Source organism: Gallinula chloropus (assembly GCF_964237585.1).
Source record: "Gallinula chloropus genome assembly, chromosome: 8".
Taxonomy (NCBI): Eukaryota; Metazoa; Chordata; class Aves; order Gruiformes; family Rallidae; genus Gallinula; species Gallinula chloropus.
This window is the reverse complement of record NC_140093.1, coordinates 945,621-971,283: the sequence shown is the minus strand read 5'-3', so window position 1 is coordinate 971,283 and position 25,663 is coordinate 945,621. Positions and strand designations below refer to the sequence as shown.

The window sequence follows — 25,663 nt, the reverse complement described above, 5'->3', positions numbered from 1 at the left end:
AAGAACACGCTGACCCTTCTGTGGGGCCGCCTCCTGTTCCATAAAGCGCTTCCCCTTCATGCTGAGCACAATGTGACTGGCATGGGATACCCTCTGTGGGTCACCTGTCCTGGCTGTGTCCCCATCTTCACATTATATGAACAACAGAGAGTTCCTTGGCTGCTTGCAAACAGCTAAACCATCAGAATGTTACCAGCACCACTCCCATCCCAACTCCCAAACACCATTACACCCGCTGCCAGAAAGACATTAACTCTGTCCTAGCCAAACCCAGGACAGGGCTTGAAAGTTTTATTGGTTGGTGCCCTTTAAACTTGGAGAAGTCCTTAATGCCTGAAGGACTCTGTCTGACAATAGGAAAAATTCAAAAGGTCTTTAAAAAACATTACAGCATCTCTGGAAACAGGAGGTTTGAAAATATATACAGTGTATTAAAAAATCTGAATAAAATTAAGGCCTGGATCTATACATTCAGTTGTGTTAAACACCTGTTAGCAGTATTTTCACTACCATTCCATGTTAAATAAGTCTCTGGGTTGGATTTACAGTTTCTCTTGCTGCTGGTTTATCAGTCCACATATAGATCAATATACGAGGCTGTAAAACCGCTGTCAGGCAGCCATGGCAAGGAGTTCCCTCCAGCATTACCACCTTCCACACAGATACAAGTCATTACACATTTATAAGCAGCCAGTATCACCATGTTACAGTCCAACAACCCCACGTCCAGCCCCTGGGGAGGGACGGGGATTGAACAAGCACAAACCCTCCCACAATGAGTTTTTCCCTTTGTTGCTGAGTCAGCAGCTGGTCCTTACACCAGGGCAGGTTTCTGTAGCACAGCACAGGCTGTCACACCTGCAGTCAGAAGGACCCACCAGCACTTCACTCCTGAGTGTGGTTTCCTCACCCCAACACACTGTGGTGAGGTGTGGGTGGCTGTGAGACTCTGCCCCAGAGCCCGGCCCGGGGAGCAGCAGCTGGGGAGCTCTGCTGCAAGCACCGGCCGTGTTCAGGTTCCCTTCCCCCCCTCTGTGTCTGCAGCACTCCTGGGCTGCCACCTCCCCACACAGCACAGGGAGGCAAAGGTAACACAAGGCTGAGCCACCCTCTGCCGTGTCTGTCTTTGGTGGTGGCCTTACCTTTCTAGGGACGAGGGCTCCAATGCACCTGATGAATGCTGAAGATGCAGGGAAACTGCAGTTCAGTTGAACTTTTTGCCTCCACAGAAGGAAATAAAAACTCCTCCAGCACAGAAGAGCGCACCCCACCCCCCCCAAACCCCCATGAAGTGAACCCAGAGCTGCAGCAGTGACTTACTGTGAAGACCAAGTTAAACACATGGGGCAAACACGCTGGCCCATGGCAGTTCAGGCAGCTGGACTCCTCTGAGGCAGCCGTGCTGAAGCTGCGCTGTGCAGAGCTGAGAAACGTGGTTTCTGGGAGCAGGACCCCCCAGGAGGGACGTTCACTTCCTGCTCAATGGAGGGGGGAGGTTCTGGTGTTCGGTCCGTTACACCTGCTGCTACACCCCTTTGTGGCAGCCGGACGCTCCCCGTTCTCAGCACGGAGCAAGACAAGGCAGGGATGGAGGAACTGGAGCTGAGGGGGCCGCCCAGCCGACCACCAGCACCTCAGCAGCTACTTCTGGCCACAATCTGCTACTGGCTGAGCCAGGTTTTGGGTCAGAGCTCTCAAAACCATAAATTAGGAGTAGCTGAAGCATCAGGGCTGCGTTACCCAGACTGTTCTCACTGGCGATGCCCTTTCCAGGAGAGCCACAGGGCACAGGCCCACGGCCCCAGCTAGTGCAAATCCTGCAGTGACAGGAAGCCAAGTGTCTACACGTTGGTCTCGAGGCCCAGCAAGCGTCCCATCCGCTCCATGTTCTTGTCGATGGTGGCACGACACGTGATCTCCTTGGCACACTCCATGGGGAACCAGCCTCTCTCGCCGTCCCGCAAGCGCTCCCCTTCGTACCAGCCTGCAAGGAGCCACAGCCCGTTTAGTGGGGTCACGTTCTTTGCCCGAGCTCTGTGTTGTGTGGGGGTGGAGGCAGCTGACACTGATCACACAGACCTTTGCCTTAGCGGGGACTAAAGTGCTGGGCTGAGACAGGCGTGACAGAGAGCGGCTCAGGACAAGGCAGTCCCTATGTACTATCAAATCATTCAATGGTCCCTTCAAGTGCTGGTGGCTTCAGGCGCCGCTGAGTCCGCACATCATGAGGCAGCCTGAAGCCCCCAGCACCAGGCAGCCTGTCACTTGTGCCTCCAGCCAGGAATCAGTTTTGATCTCGGGGCAGTTGACACTATGGACAATGTGGGCCAAGGCACCGTGCTCAGCCCCTGGCCCTACAGGCAGTAAGTGTGGTACATGACACCACCACTGGCTGTTCTGCTCGGGCAGTCCTGGTGCTGACTCACCAAAACCTCTGCTCTGTTTCTATGTACAACCCATTCCTTACCTGTGGATGTTTCACACATCCACACCAGCCAGCACGTACCTGCTGCAGCTGCAGTGTGCTGGGCTGTGAGTTACCTGGGAGATGCTCCCGAAACACAGGCCGTCCTCCAGGAACCCCGACCAACGCCCTGGGCCTCCTTGGAAGCTAAACCCTCACTCAGGGTCCAGCCAGCGCTACTGGGAGGGTCTGTCTGCCCAGCTCCACGTGCTGCACTGGCAGCAAAACGCTCACTCACCATCAGCCACTTTCTGATAAACCAAAACCACGTCAGCGACTTGGAGCGAGAGCTCATCCGACTGCTTCGCCGTGTACGTGCGGGTGATCTCCACCTGCGTCAAGGCTGGGGAGGAAACAAGCCTGCCTCAATTGAGGAATTCAGGAGCAGAGGCTCTTTGATTCAAATATACACACAATTCATTTTTTTAAAATGCCAGTTCAGAGTGTATCACACCCCCCAGCCCAAAACCCCCAACCAACCCAACCCAAAGAAGAAACCCGGGGGGGGCAGCAAGTGAAGCCGATGGCTTCCTGAGCGTCACACCCAGGCTGGGGATAAGCATGGAAGGGGCTCTGCATGTGCTGACAAACAGCTGCCCAAACCCAGCAGCGAGGCAAACGGAACGACTGTGGGAAGCTGGACCCCCCAGCAGAGCCCCCAAGCAGGGAGGGCTGGAACTCCCCTGTGCCGGGGCTGGAGCCCCCGGCCCGGCGCCGGGGCAGCGTGTCCATCGCCCCCTCTGCAGAGCCCCAGGTGGCAGCTCAGGTTCCACTTACTTGTCCTGTCCGTTTTCTGCCCGTGTCTGTCCTGCCCCAGCGCCGTAATCCAGCGAGCTCTGTCACTCCTGCCAAGGGCACAGACACAACTCAGCCTCCCACCTGGGTTTTATATATATTTATATTTATATATATACTTATATTTATAGTAAATATAAATACTCCAGGTATGGCCAGAGGGTGTGACACCATCTCTGTCACCTTATTCAAACACATTTACCTGTTTTAAGCATGTGGGAAAGGAAGAATGAAAACAAGAAACAGGAGCAAAGAAAGGGATGTTTCTCTGTCCTCTCACAGGAGACGTTTCTGCTTCCAGAACCCAGGGACCCTGCAGAGCCACCCAAATCTCACCCTGTGAAACTGAGGGAAAACATCCTCAGCAGTTGGATTTTCTCTCCTGTTTGCTGAGGGGCCTTTCCATCCATACAGACTGGAATGGCACCAGGGAGTTGGGGGGGTGAATTGTCCAGTTCTCCATCCCCTAAAAATACTCCTTGTTGCTAGTGTTGGGTAACTCCAGTTTTCACTAAAAGCAATGAAGAACCTGGATCTGCTGAGACCTCCCTTTGTCAGAGGAGAACTCTGCTTGGAAAGTCTCCAGAGGGGTTGGGAACTGGGACCTCGTGCTGACACCAGCACTCAGCACCCAGGCATGATGAGGCAAGGGGCTGTACTCAGCCTGAGACACCCAGCCCAGAGAGCAGAGGGAGGGCAGGGACCCCCTGAACACACCACTGTGCCTCATTCCACCATAGAGGTCACCAGTCCATTCCCCTCTCCTGCCCTTCTCCCTGGCTCCAGCCCTGTCCTGGTCAGATGCCCTTGGATGAAGGAGTCAGAGGGGGGTCTCAGCCCAAACCATACCCAGCCCCCATCAGCTTAACCCTGAGGTTTAACTTTCAGCCTCTCATTTTCCTTCCCCTGCAGCAGGAAAAGCACCTTTCCTTCCAGACAGCTGAGCAAACTGGGACAATGCCAGAGCATCTCCTGGCTGAAGTGTCTCTGCACAGCCAAAGCCAGCCCCACCTGAGGCTGGTAGGGACCTGCACCACTGTGCCTGTCCAACTGCCCCAGCTGTGGGTGCTGATGTGGTCACAGGTGTCACCAGGGGTACAAATCTGGTTCTGCTTCTGGAGCTGCTACCAGGGGCAAAGGGATCATCGGGTTCCTCACGCTCCTTCACCTCCTCACAGACAGTCCCACCACTGCAAACATCAGCCTCAGAGTCCTGTGCTGTGTTTTGGGGAGAGCAGGGGGGTTGTTCAGGGGCAATGTGACCTTCCTGACCCGCCACACACACCCCAAGTGACAAAACACCCTCAAACCATGTGAGAAACCTGTGTCAGCACAGCCACAAGTCTGATGTGCAGGAAGCTTTGCCTGGCACACAGGCTGGGCCAGCCAGGCTTCCTGCTGCAGCTCCCTTCCCAGCCTTCTCAACACTGAGATAAAGCAACGTTTTTCTGCACCTTCTGTGTACTTGATCATACTCCACAAAACCAGGTGATCACAGAGTCCCAGACTGGGCTGGGCTGGGAGGGACCCCAAGGGTCACAGAGCTCCAACCTCCAGGCCTGGATAATCCAGTGAAGTGCCCCTCCTTCCAGTGAAGTCCTCCTCAGAGCCCCATCCTCTGAGTGACAATCTGCCAGCCCATCCACGTGACAAACACTGTACTGCAGATCAATGATGAGTCTGCAGAACAGAACATCCTTTCACAGAAGGGCCAGACAACTAAAAATGTCCTGCATTTCTTCCCCAGGAAAAGGCCTTTCCAAGCAAGCCTGAATCATCTGCTCCCTTCATAATGAGATCTTTAATAGAACTCATTAATGAGCTATAGTTCCTTTCAGGGTTATTCTAAACTTTGAAAGCAAACCTAAAACTGCCCGTTCAGGGCACGTCTGGAGCACTCGGTGTCTCCTGCCTCCAGCTCCCACCAAACAGACACATCTTTCACTCTGTGAGGGGTGTGTGGCAGCTCTGCAGAGGAGTGATGGTGCCTCTTGGGTACCCACACCCCAAAGAACAAGAACTTCTTGTTGCTAAAGCAGAACCCTCTCCAGGACTGCGCCAAGAGAACAGAGACCACCTCCATCCATCCATCCATCCATCCATCCATCCATCCATCCATCCATCCATCCATCCATCCATCCATCCATCCATCCATCCATCCATCCATCCATCCCTCCATCCATCCCTCCATCCCTCCCCACACAGCTTCCCTGAGCAGGGCCAAGCTCCTCCTCCCATTGACTCCAGTGCTGTTTTCAGCACCATCCATCGCTGCAATAAATCATCCCCAAGTCACTGCTCCTGGACAAGGGTGTTCTGCATCTGTACCCCACCACTGTCTGCTGCTGCCAGTCCTGGCTCAGGATGCACCTGCCTCTGTTTCCCAGGGGGTGTCTCAGAGAAGTATTTAAATACACACTGTACTCGTGGTACAACTTACACCAGTAACAACCAGATACTCCAGTCACAGCTGTGGTTCAGACTAAACAGCAAGAGGCTTCGTACAGCCAGGTGTCACTGTCACACTGCACAGCCACTCCACACCTGCATTTCCTGGCACAACTTGGATTTTTTTACAGTTTCTTTACACATGGCATCACTACTTGAAAATAAATTAACTGGAGAGTCCTTCCACACCCCTCCAGCCCCTGAGAAATCCAAACCTCTTATGGCTCTGTCCCACAGCCCCCAGAGGGGGTCAGTGACCCCTGAGCCATGCTTAACTCCTGGCCTGAAGCCCCAAGGTGGCAGCACCAAGGGTGGATCCTTCAGTTAACACCATTCCAGCTCTTGCTTTCCCATTTCCCATTCTCCCTACACTGGGACCTCAAGGGAAGAGACAGACACCACCACCACGACCTGCATTTACAGCTGGTGAGGGGTTTCATACCGAGCTGCTGTCGTGGGCAGGGGGGAGCAGCCTGCTGAGACATCCCCTTACACATCACAGGACCCCTAACTATTTACTTACTGAGTCTCTGCTCCCAGGAGCATCTCCACCTTCTCCCCTGCGTGGTTGCTGAGGACAGTGAGTCTGAAGAGGTGAGCTGCGGGGCTCTGCCGCGAGTACAGCATCGCCGAGGTGTTCTTCACAGGAGAGGTGCTCAGGTCCTCACTGTCACACTGCTGCACCACCAGCTGGTCCCTCAAGGAATAATCTGTGACACTGTAACTCTCCTCACTGCAAAACAGGAGGGAAGAAACCGACCCACAGGTTTAATGCTCAGTGTTTCCATTAAGTGCATCAGAAGCAAACTCCATCCTAGAGTCCCCTTGTCGAGTCTTCTGGCACCCCAAACCTTCATCTTTTCCCTGTATTTCTCTTTCCAAACTCCCCATTTTCCAAGTTATAAAGCAGAACAGCTTTTAAACCCCATGTCATTTAGCAGCAGAGACTCTGGCATTCCTGAGATGGTGTAAACTCAACTTGCTCCACTCAGGCTGGAAACGGGCACAGTGACAGCACAGAACTGCTGCTTATCCCCCTCTCACCCCAGCAAGCAGCAGACCCTCACTGCAGGGTGTGATGGGGAAAGCTGAACAATGTCCTTTCCCCTGTGCCTGTGGGGCCCTGGGTTTGTACACTGCTTCCAACCAACCTTCCTCTTAGGCAGGGCTCTGTGCACAAGCCCAGGTGCTCCAGAGGCAGGTGGCCACACACACCCCCAGCACCTTCCCAGCGCCCTCAGGACAGGAGCAGTCCCAAGCTTTGCTGCCCCAGGGCTGCAGGAGAGGGGCACAATGCTTCCTCTGGCTGGCAGGGTGCTGGGTGTGACACACAGAACAAAGGACCTCACCACTAATTCTTATGTCAAGGCTGCTGAAGGCTGAATGATGCTGGAAGGACGTCAGGGTGGTTTCCCAGGGGTAGAACCTCACAGACACAGGCACCTCAGTCACAGCACAGAAGTGCTGCTGATCTCAAGAGCCAAAGGACACTCCTCATCACTTAAGAACCAGCTCCTGGTGACAGGAAGAGAGATGCCAGCTGGAAAGGCCTCTGGGTGTCTGGGGAAGCTTCAGAGTGTGTTTCCCAGAACTGGCTTACGTGCCAGTTCTCCAGGGTACAGCACCAACACGGATGAGGTGATTCCCTCCTCACCCTCCCAAGCCTGCAAACCCTTTTCAGGCTCCTGTCCTGCCCTGGTGCAATGAGACCAGGCCAGAAAAGTCTGCTTCCACAGGGACAAAGCCAGTGCTCCCTCCCAGCCTGTTCAGAGGAGCCACGGATGCTCAGAGGGCTGGAACAGCTCCCCTACAGACAGAGGCTGAGGGAGCTGGGCTGGGTCAGCCTGGAGAAGAGAAGGCTGTGGGGGGACCTCACTGCAGCCTTCCAGTCCCTGAAGGGAGCAGAGGAACAGGAGGGGAATCAGCTTGTTAAAGGGCAGAGACTGGCAGGACAAGGGGATGGGGTGAAGCTGGAGGAAGGAAGAAGGAGAGGTGAGACCGGGGGGAAGTTCTTTGCAGAGAGAGTGGTGAGGGGCTGGAAGGGGCTGCCCAGAGAGGGGGTGGGTGCCCCATCCCTGGGGGTGTTCCAGGCCAGGTTGGCTGGGGCCCTGGGCAACCTTGTGTAGCTCCAGGCCTGGAGGTTGGTGTCCCTGCCTGTGGCAGGGGGTTGGGGCTCTGGGACCCTTGGGGTCCCTCCCAGCCCACACCAGTCTGGGATTCTGTGGTGGCTGTGACTGATGGGCTGGATTTCCTGCAGAATCTGGCAGGGTTTAAGGTACAATGATACACACCTCACCTTAGAGTAAAATCTATCCCGAGCTCAGTCTCAAGTGATGAAGAGCTGTGCCAGAGCCTCTCCTTACTACAGCTCGTTAGAAGAATGTAAATTGAATAAATACCTGAGCAGATTAGTGTGGCTGCCAGAGACACACTGAAACCTGAGCACTGAACTGGTACAAATCAATCCCCAGCACCTGGAGCTGACAAACCCCTTCTGGCAGGGGCAGGGGCAGGGGCAGCAATGCCTCCCCCTGTGGCTGCACAGCCGGACTGAAGGGCACACTGCACCCCGCAGCACACCCGCACCCCGGCTCACTCCTCCTCTAAGCCCTCAGAGAAGGGGTGGCTGAGCCTCAGCTGAGCAGCTCTGACTGCAGAGAGGAGGTGCTGCCCAGCATCAGAACTCCCCTGTTCAGGTGCTGACAGGTTCAGGGCTCGTGCTTGTACCTGTGTGTGGGGGCAGCTCCTGCCTGTGCACCGGGTGTAAAACCAGAGTTCCTGTCTCAGTTAAATACTTGCAGAGTTGGGGGGTTCAGTGCAGCTCTGTGCATCCTCAAACCATGGACAGGTCCAGCAGCACCAGGTTCTAATCCTAGAGACTGAACTATTTATGAGAGAAGATGAACACTTTCCTTCACCAGTTCTTTGTCTCCAAGTGTCAAAGAGACACCAACACCTCCCCTCCCCACCCCCATCTCCTTCTGTACTGGAATCACAACTCCCTGTTCAGGTACCACTGGGGAAGGCACAGACACCCCAAAACTTCTGAAAGCACTACTGCAGGAACCTAAACCAGCATTAAACCCCCTCCCCACACAGCTGGGATCCATCAGACTGTTGCTTCCAGACTCTCAGAGAGCTCTGTAACAAGGAAGCCAGGTTAATTACCACTACACCTGACCTGACTTCTGGGGCCCCAAAGGTCAGAGAATACAGATTCCACAGAGGTCTTGGTCTAGTTAAAGAAATCCAACCTGAGCACACTGAGAAGCTGGGAGAAATCTCAGGACTGCAGCACGTTTTGGCTTCTGCAGCCAGAGCCCAGGGATGCTGAAGGGCATCTCGGTCCACGGGCACCCCGAGCATGCAGCTTTGGGGGGGCTGCACACACAGCTCTTCCCTGTACCACTGTGGTCACCCTGTGCTGGAAAGCCCCTGGGAGAGGGGAGGGAGCACAGACTGTGGGCTCAGGTTTCCCATCCCCTAAATCCAGCTCCAGACTCCTTCGTTTGCCAACAAGATGCTGCTACTTCTCGCTCGAGGACACCGGTTCCAAGGGGCACCCTGGCACCTGAGGGCTCCCACTGAAGAGGGAAAATAACCCTTTATATCTGCATGAGCCTCTGCTTCATTCTTTTTAAAATACAGCCCCTAACCCAGGGAGAGGCAGGTTTGTCTCTTCAGTGGGCTTTTTTGGTGGCTTGCCTTTGGCTTTGGGTTTGGTGTGTTTATTTTTAAGGAAGAAGCTTCAGGATTTCAGCCCAGACAATCCCTCTGCAGCCAGGGGCAGGACCAGCAACACCACCTAGGGATGCTATTCCTCCAGCCAGGAGCTGAAGCTTTGCTGAGGAAGCATATGATAATAAAGCATCACTAGAACTAAGATGTAAGGACTCTGGAGCACGCTGGAGCAATCACCAACACCAGATCTCCCCTTGTGTTTCCTCCAGCTGAGAAGTAACTGCTCAGCTGCTCTCACTATGGAAGGCTGCTGGGGCATCTGCTCACCCAGCATTAAACTGCAGCTCTCCAGCAATGCAGAGTGTCCCCAAAACAAGGGGGTGAGTAGTGATGTGTCTGCTCAGGCAGTTACCAGCTGAGCCCTCTGGCCAGCACCACGTTGTCAGCCTTCCACAGCCAGGACAGTGTTCCCAGCTCTGTGCAAGGTTCTACATATAAGGCAAACAGCTGGGATGGGGAGCTGAAGCTCAGCTCCTGGGTACTCAACAGCAGGATTGGAGCACTAAGTAATTAGTATTTTTAGCCCAGCAGTGAGGAGCTGGGGCTTCTTTGGGCAGCATTAGGAATCCTCTGAGATGCAGCAGCTCAAATAAAAACACAAACAGTAAAACTCAACTAGCAACAAGGACTCCTGCCCGTGGCTGTGGCACCCATGGCAACGCTGTGGGTGGGGGAACACATCACCAGAAGCTCTGATACCATTAGTAAGCTTATTCTCTCTGGCAAAGCACTCACTCCATGCTCAGAGCACCCCAGAGGCTGCAGAATCTGTCCCCTGCAATCACCCCTTTGCTGGGGGGGCCTGGGAGAGCGGCTGGGAGCAGCTCATCGCTGACATGAAGGGCTGCTGGGGACACTCAGGGCAATCCCAGCAGCTGGAAGCTGTTACAAATCAAAAGCCCCAAAGCCTGGACCAGAGACAGTGCTATAAAAATCTGGTTTATAATCTGGACAACGAGCCATCACACTGGAAACCAATAAACACTGTAACAACACAGACAATAGATTCCTCACTGTTTTCCCAGCTCAAACATTTACTTAGCTACCAGCACCATAACACATTATCCATACTCCCCTGAGAAGAGAAACACACTGCTGGAGGACATGCACTGCAACTCTGATGTGCTGCCAGTGACTTAGCAAGGGACTGCCACTGAGCTGTGATAAACACCCAGCCTCAGAAACCAGTTCACACCAGTGAGATTGCTGGGGAGGGACCTGTTTGCTTTTCCTCCCATCTCTATAAACCCCTTTCACTCAGGTATTTTCTCCCCTCCACTGGGAGTTGGAGCTCTGTGATCCTTGGGGTCCTTTCCAACCCATGCCATTCCATGACTCATTTGGGTTTCTCTTTGCTTAACCATCAGCATTTTCTCCCCAGATTTTGTATCATTCCTCAAAACTTCTTATTTAAATTACACTTATTTAAGCTCCACAGAAGGGTTTCTTTTAAAAAGAGCTCTTCTTTGGCTTAACTAGCCAACCCAGAAGCAAAATATTTGTTCTTCAAAACAGGCTCTAGTCTCAGGACTGAGGTTCACCTACTGAGTACTACCCAGTCCCTGCAGCAGAGGATGCACATTCCTTTCCCTGCCTTCACTTGAACGTCCCCTCGGATCTAGTGCTGAAGGTCTGAATGGAGAGTGGCAGAAGTCATGCCTCATACTTCAGCCTCAAGCAGCCCAACTGTGCAGAGTGTGGAAGGGAATGAAAATGAACAGTTCTTTATCCTTCCCAACCCCTTGGCTCAGGCATCAAGGATTAACTTTAATTAGTCTGACAAGTCAGAATTTCAGCTGCACCTGCCAAAAGCACACCCTGTCAAGGGAATGGCCACTTGCCACTGGGAAACTCAGCCTACTAGAAACCCAAACATCCAGGTAATTCCTTTGCTCTCTCAGCCATGGTGTATTAAAGCACATAAATGCCTCCAGAGGTGTTTACTGGACTTGAGACATGTTCAGTCTGTATTTTCTCTTGGTTTATGCTGCAGGTGTATCAGGTTCACTTACTACTCTTTGAAACCCCTTCATTCTTTCACACAAGCAAGCAAGTGGCAGGAAAACAGGCAAGCCCCCTGTGGATGCAATCAGGTTTGCTATTCCAGAGCCAGAAAGGTTCAGTTTCCATTGCCCTAGGGTGAGGCACAGGGTGCCAGGGTGACCCGGCTGCTCTCTGGGATGCCAGGAGTGGCACCCAGGGACAGTCTTAGAGCAGTGAAGCTCTTACCTCTTCTTCTTGGTGATAATGAGGACGTCATTGAAGAGGAAGAAGTACACCTGCTGCTTGGAAGTTCGTTTGGAAAAGAGTCCAGTGTCTTCTACATAGGCTGTCAGCTCACCCCTCTTCACCAGCCAGCGTGAAGAAGAAACCAGTGGAAATGGCTAGAAGGAGGGAAAGGAAGGGTTTACTTCTTCAAAAGCAGGGATTTTCAAAAACAGAGAGTAGGCTGTTGTATATTTGGGGAAAAAATGTTTGAATAAGCTCAAAGCTCAGAGCTCACAGGTACAAGCATGCAGCAGATGTTATCGTGGCTTGAGGTAACCCCCTGGCTCCTGCACACACCAGTGACAGCCTGCAAATACCTGAAAGTCACTCAGGCACCTGAGGTAAGAAGGAACAGGCTTATCAGTCACACTTGGGATGGAGCAGACTGTGTCAGATCTCCCAAGGAGATTAAAAAGAAATAAAAAGACTCTTGCAGGAATAGGGAAGATTTCACAGAGTGAGCAATCCTTCCTGAAGCACATGGACACTGGGTTTTCCTCCAGGCAGCTCACAGCTTCAGCTGCTCTGCCTCAACAGTTGGAAAGGCACCTGTCAGCTTCTGGTCTCCACCACAGAAAGCCCACACACAGTGTTGCACCACGTCCCTAAGGCCAGTTGCAAGGATGCTGTGCCCTCTCTCTGATGGGGGGGTCCCACCACCCACAGAATTCAGAACTCTCTAACAGAAATGCCCCCTGCAATCCACTCTGGAACGTTCTGAGCCTATGAAAGCAGACAGCAAGTGATGGAGACAGCAGACAGGGTGAGGCTGGCCCTAACACAGTGCTGAACACTGCTGAGTGTACTGCCAGGCTTCCACCCACAGAGGTAAACCCAGAGCCTGGGCATACCTCATCCTCCAGTCATTAATGCTAATTTACTCTTCTGCAGAGCTATATCCTGATATTCTCTTTCCCTGAAAAGCCCCAACCTGAAACTTTAACTTCCAGGTTAGTTCCAGGAGTCCTCAGTGGAGTTTCCAGGGCTGCAGCCACCCAGAATACCAACTTCCTGGACACCAGTTTACTCTGTTTGTGCTGTCAAAACTCTTCATGTGCTCAGTGATTTATGGTCAGAAATCTCACCACCATACCTTGATCTTGTACTCCAGCTGGGAGTTAATCATGTACATCATCTCTGTCCTTTCCATTCTCCGGGCACCTTCGTTGCACAAACGCACCAGCTGGAAGAGACACACCTACTGAACAGCCTTCACCTGCTCCACACTTGGAACACAAACCTCCTTTCTTTATAAAGTGCACATCTGAGGAACATAAAGCTTACCAAGAACTCACATTTTCACACTGGGCCACAGAGAGAGTGTCTTCAAGACCAGACTGAACGTGGCTCTGGGTCCAGGCTTTGGGTCTGGACTGGATGCCCTCCCCAGCTCCCCCTCAACCCCAATCACCCTACAACACAGGGATGGTGAGTTATTCCTCAGGGAGTCCACAGGTTCAGCCACGAGCCCTGGCTGAGGAGGGTTACAGCTCTCTGACCCAAACCAAGCAGCCTTCAGGCAGACACAAGCATTGAAGGCCCATGGGAATGCCCAGCCCCAGCACACAGAGACAAAACTGCTTTGCTGTTTTTAAACATCAATGGCCAGTACTTCACATTCCACACCAGTCTGTCATGTGCTGCAGCCCCTAAAATTCTGAGATCTTGGAGGCAAACAACAGCCTGTCCTTAGATAGGTAATTTTCTCTTCATCCCACAACCTTCTGTTTTAAAGAGCTGCCTGTTCCCAGCACACAAACATACTAACACAGGGACTGGACCTTCAAGCCAATTGAAAAAGAAGAGTCATAAATGGATAATGCCATTGCTCAGGTTCAAATGGAAGGAACTGGAATTCAGGGTAGGAGTGTGTGCTGCTGGCACACACAGCCTGCACATGGAAATGGACTGGCTGCTCTTCCACCACTGGCTCCTGGCACAAAAGCATGGCTGCAGCAGGAGAGGAAAGTGACAGAAGGTGGTCTGGTTGACTTAAAATAGAAGTAGAAAGAATGCTTCATTCTGTTTAGAAGATTCAGACTTTCTTGTCTCTGCTGTCAGAAGGGTGGTTGGGGTGGTTTTTACAGCTATGGGCCACCAGGGTGTCTGTTGGAACCACTGCCAGCAAGCAGGGTCAATTTATCCAACTGCACAACGAAACAGGTGAACAAAGTGAGTAATGACCATGAAAACCAGCTCTTGAGTGACTCACAAAACAAAAGCAGCCACTTCTCAGGGAATCTGTGAACTGGCAAAGCATGCTGTGCCATTTAGGGAGGAAAAAAGCCAAAGCAGAAAGAGTTCTGCATCCCTGTTAAGCCCCCAAGAACATACCTTGCTCACTTCCTTCAGTGCCTGCTTGCAGCTCTCATACCTTGGTGAATCCTTAGGAGTTTTCTGACAAATTGTCTGAAATAAAATGTGTAACTTTAGAGGGCTAAGCAGCAAGGACTGCACCAAACACAGAACTTTACTACATATTAATGAAATCAAAGAGCTGAAGTCACAACTGTGGGCTGGGATAAACGAGGGAGCACCAAATCACTGCTTCAGAGTGCTCTGAACACCCCCCTTGGAAGCCTTTTGGAGCAAAGTGCTGTTTTGCACCTCTCAGCTGAGCTCCATCCATGGCAACACAGTGGAAGAGGCAGCCACATCCTTCCAGGAGAGGAAAAGATGCTGCCTTGCCTCTACCTTGTGGCAAACCACGGTGAAATCTCATGGCAGCCAGACACAGGCAGGTTCCTCCTGCCTCAGGCACCACGCTCCACTTTTCCAGGAACTGAGCTGCCCACTGCAGTCAGCTGCAATTCAATAAGGGAACTGCCAGATTTTGGTGCCTGACATCTTTGTGGAGGCTAGGTGTTGCCAAAGGATTAACAGAGAAGGCTCTAAAGGCTACACTGGGATGTGCACCATGGAGAAAAGATACCCAGTGGTATTATTTCATCAAAGCTAAAAGCACACTGAAGGGAAGGCAGCTGCAGCATCCAAACAGAGGAAGCACTGGAAAGCAATGAGAGGCAAAGCCAATCTGTGTCTTACACATGACAGTCACACCTACTGACAAGAGTTTATTCTCCTGAGTTGGGGCAAACAAAAGTTCTCTCAGAAACAGGGATTTGGACTCAATGACCCATCAGTTAAACCACTTGTCTGACTGGGAAACAAAACCATTGTGAGGTATTTTACAGTGCCTTTGGTTTAACTGTGTTTCCTCTTCTCTGACTGGAGCTGCAGCAGCATTTCTGGAACTGAAACTTTAAAAACCGAGTTTACTCTGAAGTCTCACTGTAAGGTACTTAACAACCATTACCAAGAAAAACAGAGATACAAAACTGAAACAGTGGAAAATAAAACACTTGGTTTGGTTCTTTAGATTCTTCTAGCCAGAGAGGGGAAGGAGAGAGAAAAAGAAAAGCAGGGAAGGCACATGGAGGGACACACTGAAGGATGATTGGAACATTTTCCAACCTAGAACTGTACTGCAGAGAAGAAAGCACTCAGAGTCTGTGACTGAACTGAGTACCTATCCAAATGATCAAATTAATCAGTGCACAATTTATAAATCTACAGGAGAACACAGTTATTGGTCCTGTTTCTGGATCCTACTAATGGCAGGATCTGGGCCTGGGTTTTAATCCACACCACTGGTGGGGAGCCAGCCCACATATTTAGTTCTAACACCATATGTGAAATGCCATGAATCGTGGTGTGAGCTGTGCTTCCCAAATACTCACTGGCACTTCACTTCATCCTAAGGCACCCTGTGACTGGAAGGGAGCAACTCACCACGTCACACACTGGTGGGAAACCCAGTGCATCACCCCAAACAGCTCCTGCACCCCTGAGAACAGAGCTCATTCATCAGGGTTACACCAGGACCCCCTTAACTGAGGGTCCTAACAACCCTGCTCCTGAAAGTAAGTGTTCACTGCAAAAAGGACCCTCCCCAACTCCCTGGGACAGGAGGCCTTGCTTTTCAAACTGTAGGGCTTCATTTTAATCCTAACACTACATACAATTTCTGTGCTGGGGTCCTCCTTGGGTTTAGAATCATTTTGACCCTTTACTGCCCAATTTTTCCCCTAGAATGCCTAAAATGTTTCATTTTTGCATGGGAGGTCAGGAGCAGGGGCACCAGGCACAGTGAGCAAGCACACTGGGCAGCACTTCAGCATCAAGGGACCAGCATTACAGCCCCGTGAGAAGACACGAGGAGGCTGGAATGAGCTAGGAAGAGAGTATGAAATAATGCTAAAATGAAAAGGCTGTGCATTAGGAAAAATAGAAAGAGCAATCTGTTCTCACATCCATCAGCAAGGGCAGGCGGGTGACCCTCTGCATGGGGAGGATGAGGAAGGAGATCATGGGCAGGTTCCGGCAGTCCTCGTGCGACTCGATCCGCGACAGCACCTCCTTGAACGCTGGGTTGGTGGCCCTGGTGGGACAGGGGCAGAGAGTTAAACTGAGAAGAAGGGAGAAAGCTGTGAGATTTTAAATAAATCATGATTTTTATTAACAGGAAAGAGTGGCTTCAAGCCATATCAACTAAGCCTGCACCTTGCTTCCCTTAGAATCCCAGACTGGTCGGGGCTGGAAGGGACCCCACGGATCCCAGAGCTCCAACCCCCTGCCACAGGCAGGGACACCAACCTCCAGGCCTGGAGCTACACAAGGTTGCCCAGGGCCCCATCCAACCTGGCCTTGAACACCCCCAGGGATGGGGCACCCACCCCCTCTCTGGGCAGCCTGTTCCAGCCCCTCACCACTCTCTCTGCAAAGAACTTCCCCCTGATATCTCATCTCACCCTTCCCTCCTCCAGCTTCACCCCATCCCCTTGTCCTGCCAGTCTCTGCCCTTTAACAAGCTGATTCCCCTCCTGTTCCTCTGCTCCCTTCAGAGACGGGGAGGCTGCAGTGAGGTCCCCCCACAGCCTTCTCTTCTCCAGGCTGACCCAGCCCAGCTCCCTCAGCCTCTCTCCATGGGGAGCTGCTCCAGCCCTCTGAGCACCTCCGTGGCTCCTCTGACCCCTCTCCAACAGCCCCACATCTTCCTTGTACTGGGGCCCCAGCTCTGGACACAGGACTCCAGCTGGGGCCTCACAAGATACCCAAGGCCAGTAGTGACACGTTCTCCTATACCCAGGCCCGAGCACACAGACTCCTCTGAACACAGAGGCAAAGCATCTTTGACACTAATTAAACTGTACTCCTCAGCAGGAGGGGAGCAGGTGGCCACAGCCAGGGCTGGATGGCACAGCCAGGCACAGCTTTGCTCTCCATTACTTCAAAGGACCGTGCACGTTACAGGGAGCTGAGCATGTCAGCACATGCTTAGCTGGAAGCCCCAGGTTTTGCACCAAGCACCACAGCCTGGCACTCTGCTACAGCAGAGGGTGGTTCTGAGGTTGTCCTGGGAAAGCAGTTCTTACAGCAGCTTCTGCAGCGTTCGCTGCTGATAGACCTCGTTAGTGCAGTACTTCACGTAGGGGTCAAAGGTGGAAGAGGTGTGCTTCCCCACTATGTCACTGATGTCCTCGATGAAGATGTTGTTCTGATGTCTTGCTTCGAGTTCTTTGAAGAACCTGTGGAAACACAAGGGAAAGGACTCATTTTTACACAAAAATGAATTAGCAGATTGTACTTCCCAGCACTTCACCTGACACAACCTGTAACCTTCCCAGCTGGAAAGGCTGGGGGAAGGGTGAGCTCATTGCTGCTTTGGCAGGGCAGGGAGGGGAGGGGAGGGGAGGGAAGGGTGGTGGTGTGACCCAGCAGTGCTGGCAGGGCTACTTCCCATTCCCCACCCGCCAAAACCAAAGCAGCACCACTCATCAGGTTGGACCAGAATTACCAGAAACGGGGTTGAGGAAGAAATGAAACTTCAAACACAATTTTAAACACATTTCCTCTTGCAATAAAGGAACTACAGCCCCAGAGATGTTTAATGCAATAGAGTTATGTGTGAACTGCCAAACTAGCAACAAAACCCTACACAGCTGGCTGAGCTGAGCAAGGGCTCAGGTACCACATCCATCCATCCATCCACCCCTGAAACCAAGCACAGATTGTAAACTGTGAAAGTGGGAACAGAATCCAAAGTCCTGAGCTGACTTCTTCCCCTAAACATGTTTGTTCAGCCCTTGTTCCATATCAAATTCCCTTTGGCCTCAGAAAGCTTCACCAGACAAACTCCTTTACTTCCACAACGCTCACCAGAAATACCATGCTGACTGGGGTGTGATGGCTCACACAGACCAGCATGACATCTGTCACAGGCCATGGAAATTACCCATACTGGCACTGCAATCCCTAAAAATCCAGAGGCTGCTGGGAAGCCTCTCCACTCCCAGCCTTGTGCACAGCCTTTGTACAGGATGATTCCCTACAGCACACCCTGGATTTCAGGTGTGCTCAGAAGCAGCTGCCTGAACCTGGTTTCAGATTGTCCCCCCATCAAGCACACACTCAGAGGAACCAAGTGGGGGTTTGGGTTGGGTTTTGGGTTTCCTTTGGTCTTTTCCCATTCTGACCCATTAACTCCAGGCTGCACTGAGCGATGTTTCTCAGCACTGCCACTTCATGAAGGACAGGACACTGCCCTCAGCCAGAGACCAGACTGTGCTACAGCACACAGGGTTCTCCTCACTCTTCCCCTTTAAGTGGTGCAGCAGTATTTTTCCCAGTACTTTAAGCAATAACTAACTTCTTTTTTCTCCCTGGAAGGCAGGGAGCTCAGCTTCCTTCTGCCCTCTGTCCTTCCCATTTCAAAGCACAAGCTGTGGCTGACAGGGCTTTTGGTACCAAGAGCAGCACAAAGTGGCAAAGCCCAGGAAGCTGTGATGAAACCCTGGGCAACACAAGGACAAGCACTGAAGTCCCCAGCTGCCTGAAGTTCCACTGAGGTCCAAGAAGGGGGAAAAAAAGGATTACAAGAAGAAGAGCCTCCGAGTCACACAGTCTCTAGTTTCTCATGAACCACAACAGATTTCAACTGCTGACCACCACGGGCTGCAGACAACTGGGATTTGCTCCTGCTCTGCTCAAGCACCTTTACAGCTGGGGGAACTGGGAAGTGCAGGGGTTCTTCCCACTGGATGTTACAGCACCCTGACAGGGCATTCCACCACACTGGGCTACAGCTTCCCCTTTCAGATTTGCCCTGGTGCTTCATCCATGACACTGGAGCCACAGGAAGGAGCAGCAGAGGTCCTGTACAGTACAATATTTAATAAGAGAGAAAGGAAGAGAAGAGAGAGGGGCAGAGAAGGAGCATGGCCACGTCCCACCCTCAGCACACACCCTGTGGAAATCCCACATCCAAGTCTGAGTCAAAGCCTGTCCTCTACTGTGGCCCCTCTGCTACTTGCTGGATACAATCAGAGGACCAGACACACCAAAACACCCCTTTCATTTAGAATTTCCATGACAGAATCTGCCAAAGATCAGTGCTGAGTGACTACATTTAGTTTAACCAGCTACAAACTCAGGGCTCTGTGTGGCTGGCTTTGGTGCTTAACACCAGGATTGGGTTAAAGCATTTGATTCTGTTCAATCCAGAACTTTCCTGGTCCAACTTAGATCCAATTAAGGGAAAGTCAAACAGCATTTGACTTCCCTCATCTTGGCCTTACATTGTTGAAAAGAAACATCCAATCACTCCCCCTCACCCAGAGGGAGCTGCTGAATTTAGGAAGACAGGTTTTGGTCACCTTCCCTTTCCTTGTCTTCATGGCACAAGAGCCAGAAGCACGGTGACCTCACCAGTGCTGCAGCACACCCCTTCTTTGTGGCAAGAGCTTCCTCCTCACAGATCCAGTGGCTCCTGACAAGGGTCTTCCCATGTCTTTAGGGAGCTCAGCAACAGCCTGGTCCAACCTCCTAACCCCTGATGTACTCCTCCACTGCTCACCACTCTGGAGCATGCTCTTCTCTGCCACCATCACCAAAACCATCACTCTGTCACCACCAGAGCCATCCCATACTGGAACTGGACTGCCACGTGGTGTGTACAGCACAGGTTTCAAATTCATTATCCCTGCTTAATGTTTTTGAAGCTACAGTGACCTGGATGTCTGGCATGGAGAAGGTTATGATGCAGATTTTGCCTCTCAGTGATGTTAGCACTGCTGAGCCCCTCCAAAGCTGGATCTCGAGGGGAAGGAATTTAATAGGAAAAATGGGGGAAAAAATACAGCCTTATTTTCACAGGTTTGGGGGTTTTTTTAATGCTGATTCAGAGGTTTTAGCAAAAGACAGGCTGGGAGAGCACGGCCACAGCAAGGAACTGCATCCACGGGCGCTGGCTGAATCACCTTGTTACAGGAGTTATCACAAGGTGAATCCTGGAAAACAGGATTTAACACACCAAACACTGCAAAGCTAACAGCCCATAAAAGCACTTTTATTAGGCAATATCCACACAGCCAAACAAGAAAGGAAGGAAGAAATACCTCGAGAGCCCATTCCTTCACCCTGCAACACAGGGGAGCAACGCTGAGCACGCCCGCCCGCACGGCGCCGCGCTGCAGGCAAGGCACTGGCCTCCTCAGCTGTTTGCAGTGTGCTGGCAGGAGCCCAGCACAACAAAAAGGCCATGGCAATCCTGTCCAGATACTCTGCTACAGGGAGATTCCTGAGGTGGCACCTCAGTGCTCGCAGCACCCAGCTCAGTGGTGTGTCTCTCGGGAAAACACGTCTCCATCCAACCAATTACTGCCCGCTGAGACACGGCCCCACACAGAACACCCTGTGGCACTGGCAACATCAATCTTCTGGGTAAATCATGAAGACATCACAACAGCAATCTCCATTTTAAAGCAGCCTTTCCCATGCTGAACAAGGTAACGCTTTCTAGGCTGCAGAGAACAGGCAGGGTGCTTCTGCCTGTCTCCCAAGCCTGAGGAGTTACCCGTGTGCTCATCTGCCACAGAACAACACCATCTGTCACAACCCATGTACAAACCATTCTGAGAAGTTTCCAGCAACAGGGCTGAGGCTGTTCCTGTGTAGCACCCTTGCTACAAGGGCCAAGCAAGCAAGCAAAGGCCTTGGAGAACCGGGACCAACTTGTGGCAGGCTGTCCAAACCTGCCTCGTCACCTGCAACCCCTCACTTCCAACACCCACGTCAGCAGCAGACACCCACCCTCCGTGTTACTGTGTGCACAGAGCTGACCCGTCCGCTCTCTGGGAAGCACTCTTGTTAATATAAGGATATGAGCCACATAAAACCACTGCAGGAGGGAAGTGTCCCAGCCAGGGAATGCCCCACCAGTCTAGAAATAATGGTGACCTGCAGCTCGCCTGGGAAACTCTCCAGGGAGAGTCTGAGTCCCCCCAGACCCCGTTGTGCTCCCTCTGGAGCCCCACAGGCACCGCCAGGTCTGCACACACAGCAGCCCATGGCTGGGGCCCTGGGCAACCTTGTGTAGCTCCAGGCCTGGAGGTTGGTGTCCCTGCCTGTGGCAGGGGGTTGGAGCTCTGGGACCCTTGGGGTCCCTTCCAGCCCAGTCTGGGATTCTATGACAGTGAACCCCACGCTGTGGCAGGCCAGGCTTCCCAGCTGTAAGCACTGCACAGACCAACCTCACAGCTGTCCAGAGGAGCAGTGTGGTGTAACACCTCTGTCTGCAGTGACAGCGTTCATCTCAGGAAGTTGAGGCTCCATATGAGTTCATACAGCTTTAAAACTCCCACTGCAGCAAAGCACATTGACCCAGGGATACATGAGAGGAGCCAAGGGAACACACATACATCCTCCCACTGTGACAGCCCTGCTAAACACAGATATTTCTAGACTTACTAACAGCCTGGTGCCTTTTCAAAGCTACAGATGCCTTTTATGCAAGGAGGGCAATGGCACTGCTCCGAAACCAGACCGGCCTCCGGAAGGCTTATCACTCAGTCTGCTGCTCCATCCCCTATCAGCCTCTGTATGAGGAACACAGATGCAAGTTTGAGTAGCTGTTGAACATCCACCCACTTTGCTACCAAAGCAATACAGAGATAAACACAGTTTTCCTCCTCTGTGCTTCCTGCAGCAAGAGTAAATCTGACAACTGGAGACAGATTCCTAAGCTGCTACTGGAACAAACCTGGCAAGACCCAGCAAGGAAGCCCAGCAGCTGGAGAGGCCAGCGTGGGCACCAAGCATCACTGTGACAGTGATGCTCTGCAGGAGAGGAGGCACAAGCCCCCGCTGGATACAGAGGTTCTGGGCACAGCTGGAAGGCCTTGAAACCATTGAGTGCTTCTGTTCTGCTGTCCTTACCCAAAGGTCCACAGAAGCAGCACTCTCTGCAGAGGTTAGGCCTCAGAAGAAGAGCCAGAGGCTCCACCAGCTCAGGGACTGAGCTGCTGTGACTGCTGCTGCAGGGTTTATTTATTTTTAAACAGAAGATATGTTTATATAACACAGGGATGGGTTTCAGTACCAATAAATCTTATGGCAGATGGCAGCTTCGTGCCCAGCTCTGGTGATGCCAGCTGCCACAGCTCTCACCCAGCTCACTCATTCCTGCTCCTGCCACCCTCTCCCAGGCACATCAGCTCAACTGCTTGTGTGCTGGCACCTGATGAGACCTGGGAACTGTGGGGATGGGGATGGGAGGGAGGGGAGAGAAAGCCAGCTCAGGCCAGGTTTGCTCTGTGGGCTTTTCCCAGCTCCATCTCTGGCTGTCAGCGGGCTGAACTGAGGGAGTAATGGGGAAGGGGGAACCTCCAGGCACCAAAACCAAACCTTCCACATCCCTGTGCAAAAACTGAAGGATACAAACAAACTTTACTCTGCTGGCCCTACAAAAGCCTGCTGTAGTGGAGAGGGCTGTTCTGACTTGGCTGAACTCCCAACTTTAAAGCCATTTATCTAGAATATGGTTTCAATCCTCATTTTGAACAAAACTTCATCTCAAAATGAGTTATTTCTATTTGATGCCAAAACTGTATGTTGCTGGATAACACAAGGCATTGTAAGTCTCTGGTGAGGGAAGATCTGGGGCTTGGGTGGTGGGATTTGTTATTTTGAGAAAAGCAGCTGTACTGTTACACTACAAATGGTCATTACAAGACAACTGGGTGGAGAAACGTCTGTGCTTAGGCTGAGGACCTCAGCTAGAGGAAGGTATCTCCAAAAGTACTGAGCGATAAAAGCAATGGAAAAACTGGACACAAAGTCCCAGACCAAGGACTGGCAGCAGAGTTCTGAGGAGCAATCTAATTACAAGAGGAAAAGTTCCAAGGGGACCCGACACTGAGTCTCTCCTCCCAAGAATGTGGGACACTGAGCTAGGCACCATCTGTGCTGCATCTCTGCAGGAAGACAAACTGACAGTACAGAGCTTCAGAGTCATAAAACTTCCAGAAAGGGCCACAAAGACAATTAATGTGTGAAAATCTTTTTGGCAGTAACCAGCACATGAAGAACACTGAGAAGACAGCCCGTGGATGGAGTTCTGAACACGAGTGTGGATAGGCAGGGAAGGATCACTGAATCCTCCAGAGGGCTGAAATGAAGTGAGATTCTCATGGCTGCTATTCAAGAATAGAGTTTTCATAAATTTAAGACAGAAACTGAGTAACCTCTCACCCAACAGACACTGTTAATATCCACAAGCTCCAGCAACCATGATTAGAAGCCAACCAAAGCACCCACCTACAGCCACACAGCAGAGGTGCCATTGCAGCTGCAGCCTTGCCATGGCTTTCCCAACCCTCTTCCCAGGAAACACACACACACCAACCACTCACCACCTTGTGTCACTGGCTGCCAGCCCAGCACCAGTGCAAGAAGGAAGGAGAACCAGGTTTGGCAGGGGGGGGAAACAAATGATGAGAGAATGAGAGAGACAGTACAACATGGGAGGGATTGTGAAGGCAGTCAGAGGAGCCCAAGAAGTAACACCCACACAGCCAAGCAGCTAAACATGCTGCCTGTGTCTTTCCAGGTGAAGTCATGGAAGTTTAAACCAGGAAAGGGAGGCTGAGCAGGAGGGCTCTTCAATCCTCCCCTCCCTGGCATGCCACTGCTTGAGAACATCCTACTCATGTTATTCCAGGGAAGTTGGAGGGAAAGAAGAGAGAATATCCTGAAACCCCCTGATTTACTCCAGAGAACTCTTGAGTTAAACTCATCAAAAGGATGGGTTCCCCCTGACCTTCACTCAGCAGTGCAGAGGGCCTTCAACTCTTGCTGCTGATCTCAGCCAGCAGTGGTCACTTGGGTTTTGCTTACGTGGTAGGAAGAGCTGACGTGTGCTGGGTACATCTCCACTGCCAGATAAACCCCCCAAACCCAAACAAGATACTGCACAGACTGCAGCACACAGTCCCTCAGAAACAATGCCTGAAGGGTCTGCTCTGAGCACAGCACGAGATGGCAGCTCCAGGGAGCTGGAAAACGCAGGCAAATCACTTCCCTTGATTTATTTCATTCTTTAAAAAACAAACCCAGCTACATAGTGTCTATCTTAATCAGGAAAGGAAATAAACACTATCATTAACATGACCTGGAAGTGGCCTTAAAAGACTGCATCAGCTAATAATATCATTTTAAAGGGATTAAACTGCATCTGTGCAAAGCCTGACAAGCATTTCAAGCTCCACCAGGTAAAACACCATGGGGACTGGATGCTAGAGAGGGAGTAATACACCTGGGTACAGGGTCAGCAGTGACACGACACTGTGAATGACCCCTGGGGTACAGAATTTCATTCAAGTAATATTACCAGTCATAGATTCAACACTGGAGAATGAGAGCCACAAAACCAGCCCACTTGTGAACACTGACTGTTCTCAGGAACAGTCTGAAGAGTCAAACCCAGCTCACCATCACCAGTAACCACCCAGCTGAGAAACCCCTCCAAAGGCACCGGCCAGAACCAGGCTCCCCTGCCTCAGGCACCACTGTGACCAAGGTGACACCAGGGGCACCAGCTCTGGGATCACAGGCTGGGTGTCCAAGGAGCAGCAGTGGGACGTGTGGACTCACAGAAACCAGTCACCAGGGCACAGTCACTGCCCAGGTACCTTCCTACTGCTTCCCCCTGCAGCTCCCAGCTGCTGGGGTTAGCCTGTGCACACAGTGTGATGAAAGCACACCCTGAGCACGATGGATGGAACGTAGGGGGGTTCTTTTAAATACAGCTCAGTGAGTAACCTGAAGCTAAAGGATCATTTCTATTGTCTGGAGAACTGGGCTTTTTCTTCAAGGGCACTTTTTGTGTAGGTCACTGGTATTTACTAAATAAGCATCAGACAGTGCATGCATATATACAAAATTCTAAGCTTGTTTAAAAAGAGAAACCCCACCAGGAGCATTCCTTCTGCTCAGTTCTGTTCACCCCAGAAACCTGAGGGAAGTATGACTGTTCAGATTTGCTGTGCCTGTGTATCCAAGTCGTATCTAATCTGGGCTCCAACAAGGAACCTAATTATAAAGGAACAATCACTGGGTCAGGAATGCAAGTATTTTTAAGGAATTGCTTACCAGCACTGCTAGCTGCTTCCAAAGAAACAGTGCAGGGCATCCCAAGGAGTTGTTTCAGCTGCCACAAGAACTCTCTAAAAAAACAAACCCCAGATATTAAAGGCAAAGAGTTCAGTGATGATGTCAAAACAGACCATGAAGGAAGCAGGCTGAGGAAACATGAGGATGAGAGCACTGTCCAGGTCACCAGTACGATGCAAACCCATCGATGGGCTGTGTGGGCACCTCATATTTACAGGGGAGAAAAGAAAAAGGGTATTCTGGTGCTCTGGAATCCCTGGAACCTCCTGGCTAACAAAAGAGACCCCATTTGCAGTAGAAGGGGCTAACTCACAGCATTTAAGTTTTGGGCTTTACTTTTTTTGTTATATGCACCTTTTAGGTTTGGGGGGTGCCAATCTTCCAAAGAAATTGAACCCTGAGCAACAGAGCCCTGTGTCCTCCTCAGGTCCTGGTTTT

At 51.6% G+C, this 25,663-nt stretch overlaps 1 protein-coding gene across 1 annotated transcript in view; it reads right to left on the bottom strand.

The window, feature by feature from the left end:
• Positions 1-258: 258 nt before the first annotated feature.
• ARHGEF26 (Rho guanine nucleotide exchange factor 26) overlaps positions 259-25,663 on the bottom strand; it is a 43,272-nt gene continuing 17,867 nt past the window's right edge. The window contains exons 6-14 of the mRNA XM_084267265.1: positions 17,152-17,304; positions 16,028-16,157; positions 14,051-14,125; positions 12,810-12,899; positions 11,678-11,832; positions 6,231-6,440; positions 3,242-3,309; positions 2,703-2,807; positions 259-1,984 (exon numbers count right to left, since the gene is read on the bottom strand). Of these exons, the coding sequence (XP_084123391.1) occupies positions 1,842-1,984; positions 2,703-2,807; positions 3,242-3,309; positions 6,231-6,440; positions 11,678-11,832; positions 12,810-12,899; positions 14,051-14,125; positions 16,028-16,157; positions 17,152-17,304 (1,129 nt within the window). The 3' untranslated portion in view covers positions 259-1,841. The remainder of the gene's footprint in view (positions 1,985-2,702; positions 2,808-3,241; positions 3,310-6,230; positions 6,441-11,677; positions 11,833-12,809; positions 12,900-14,050; positions 14,126-16,027; positions 16,158-17,151; positions 17,305-25,663) is intronic.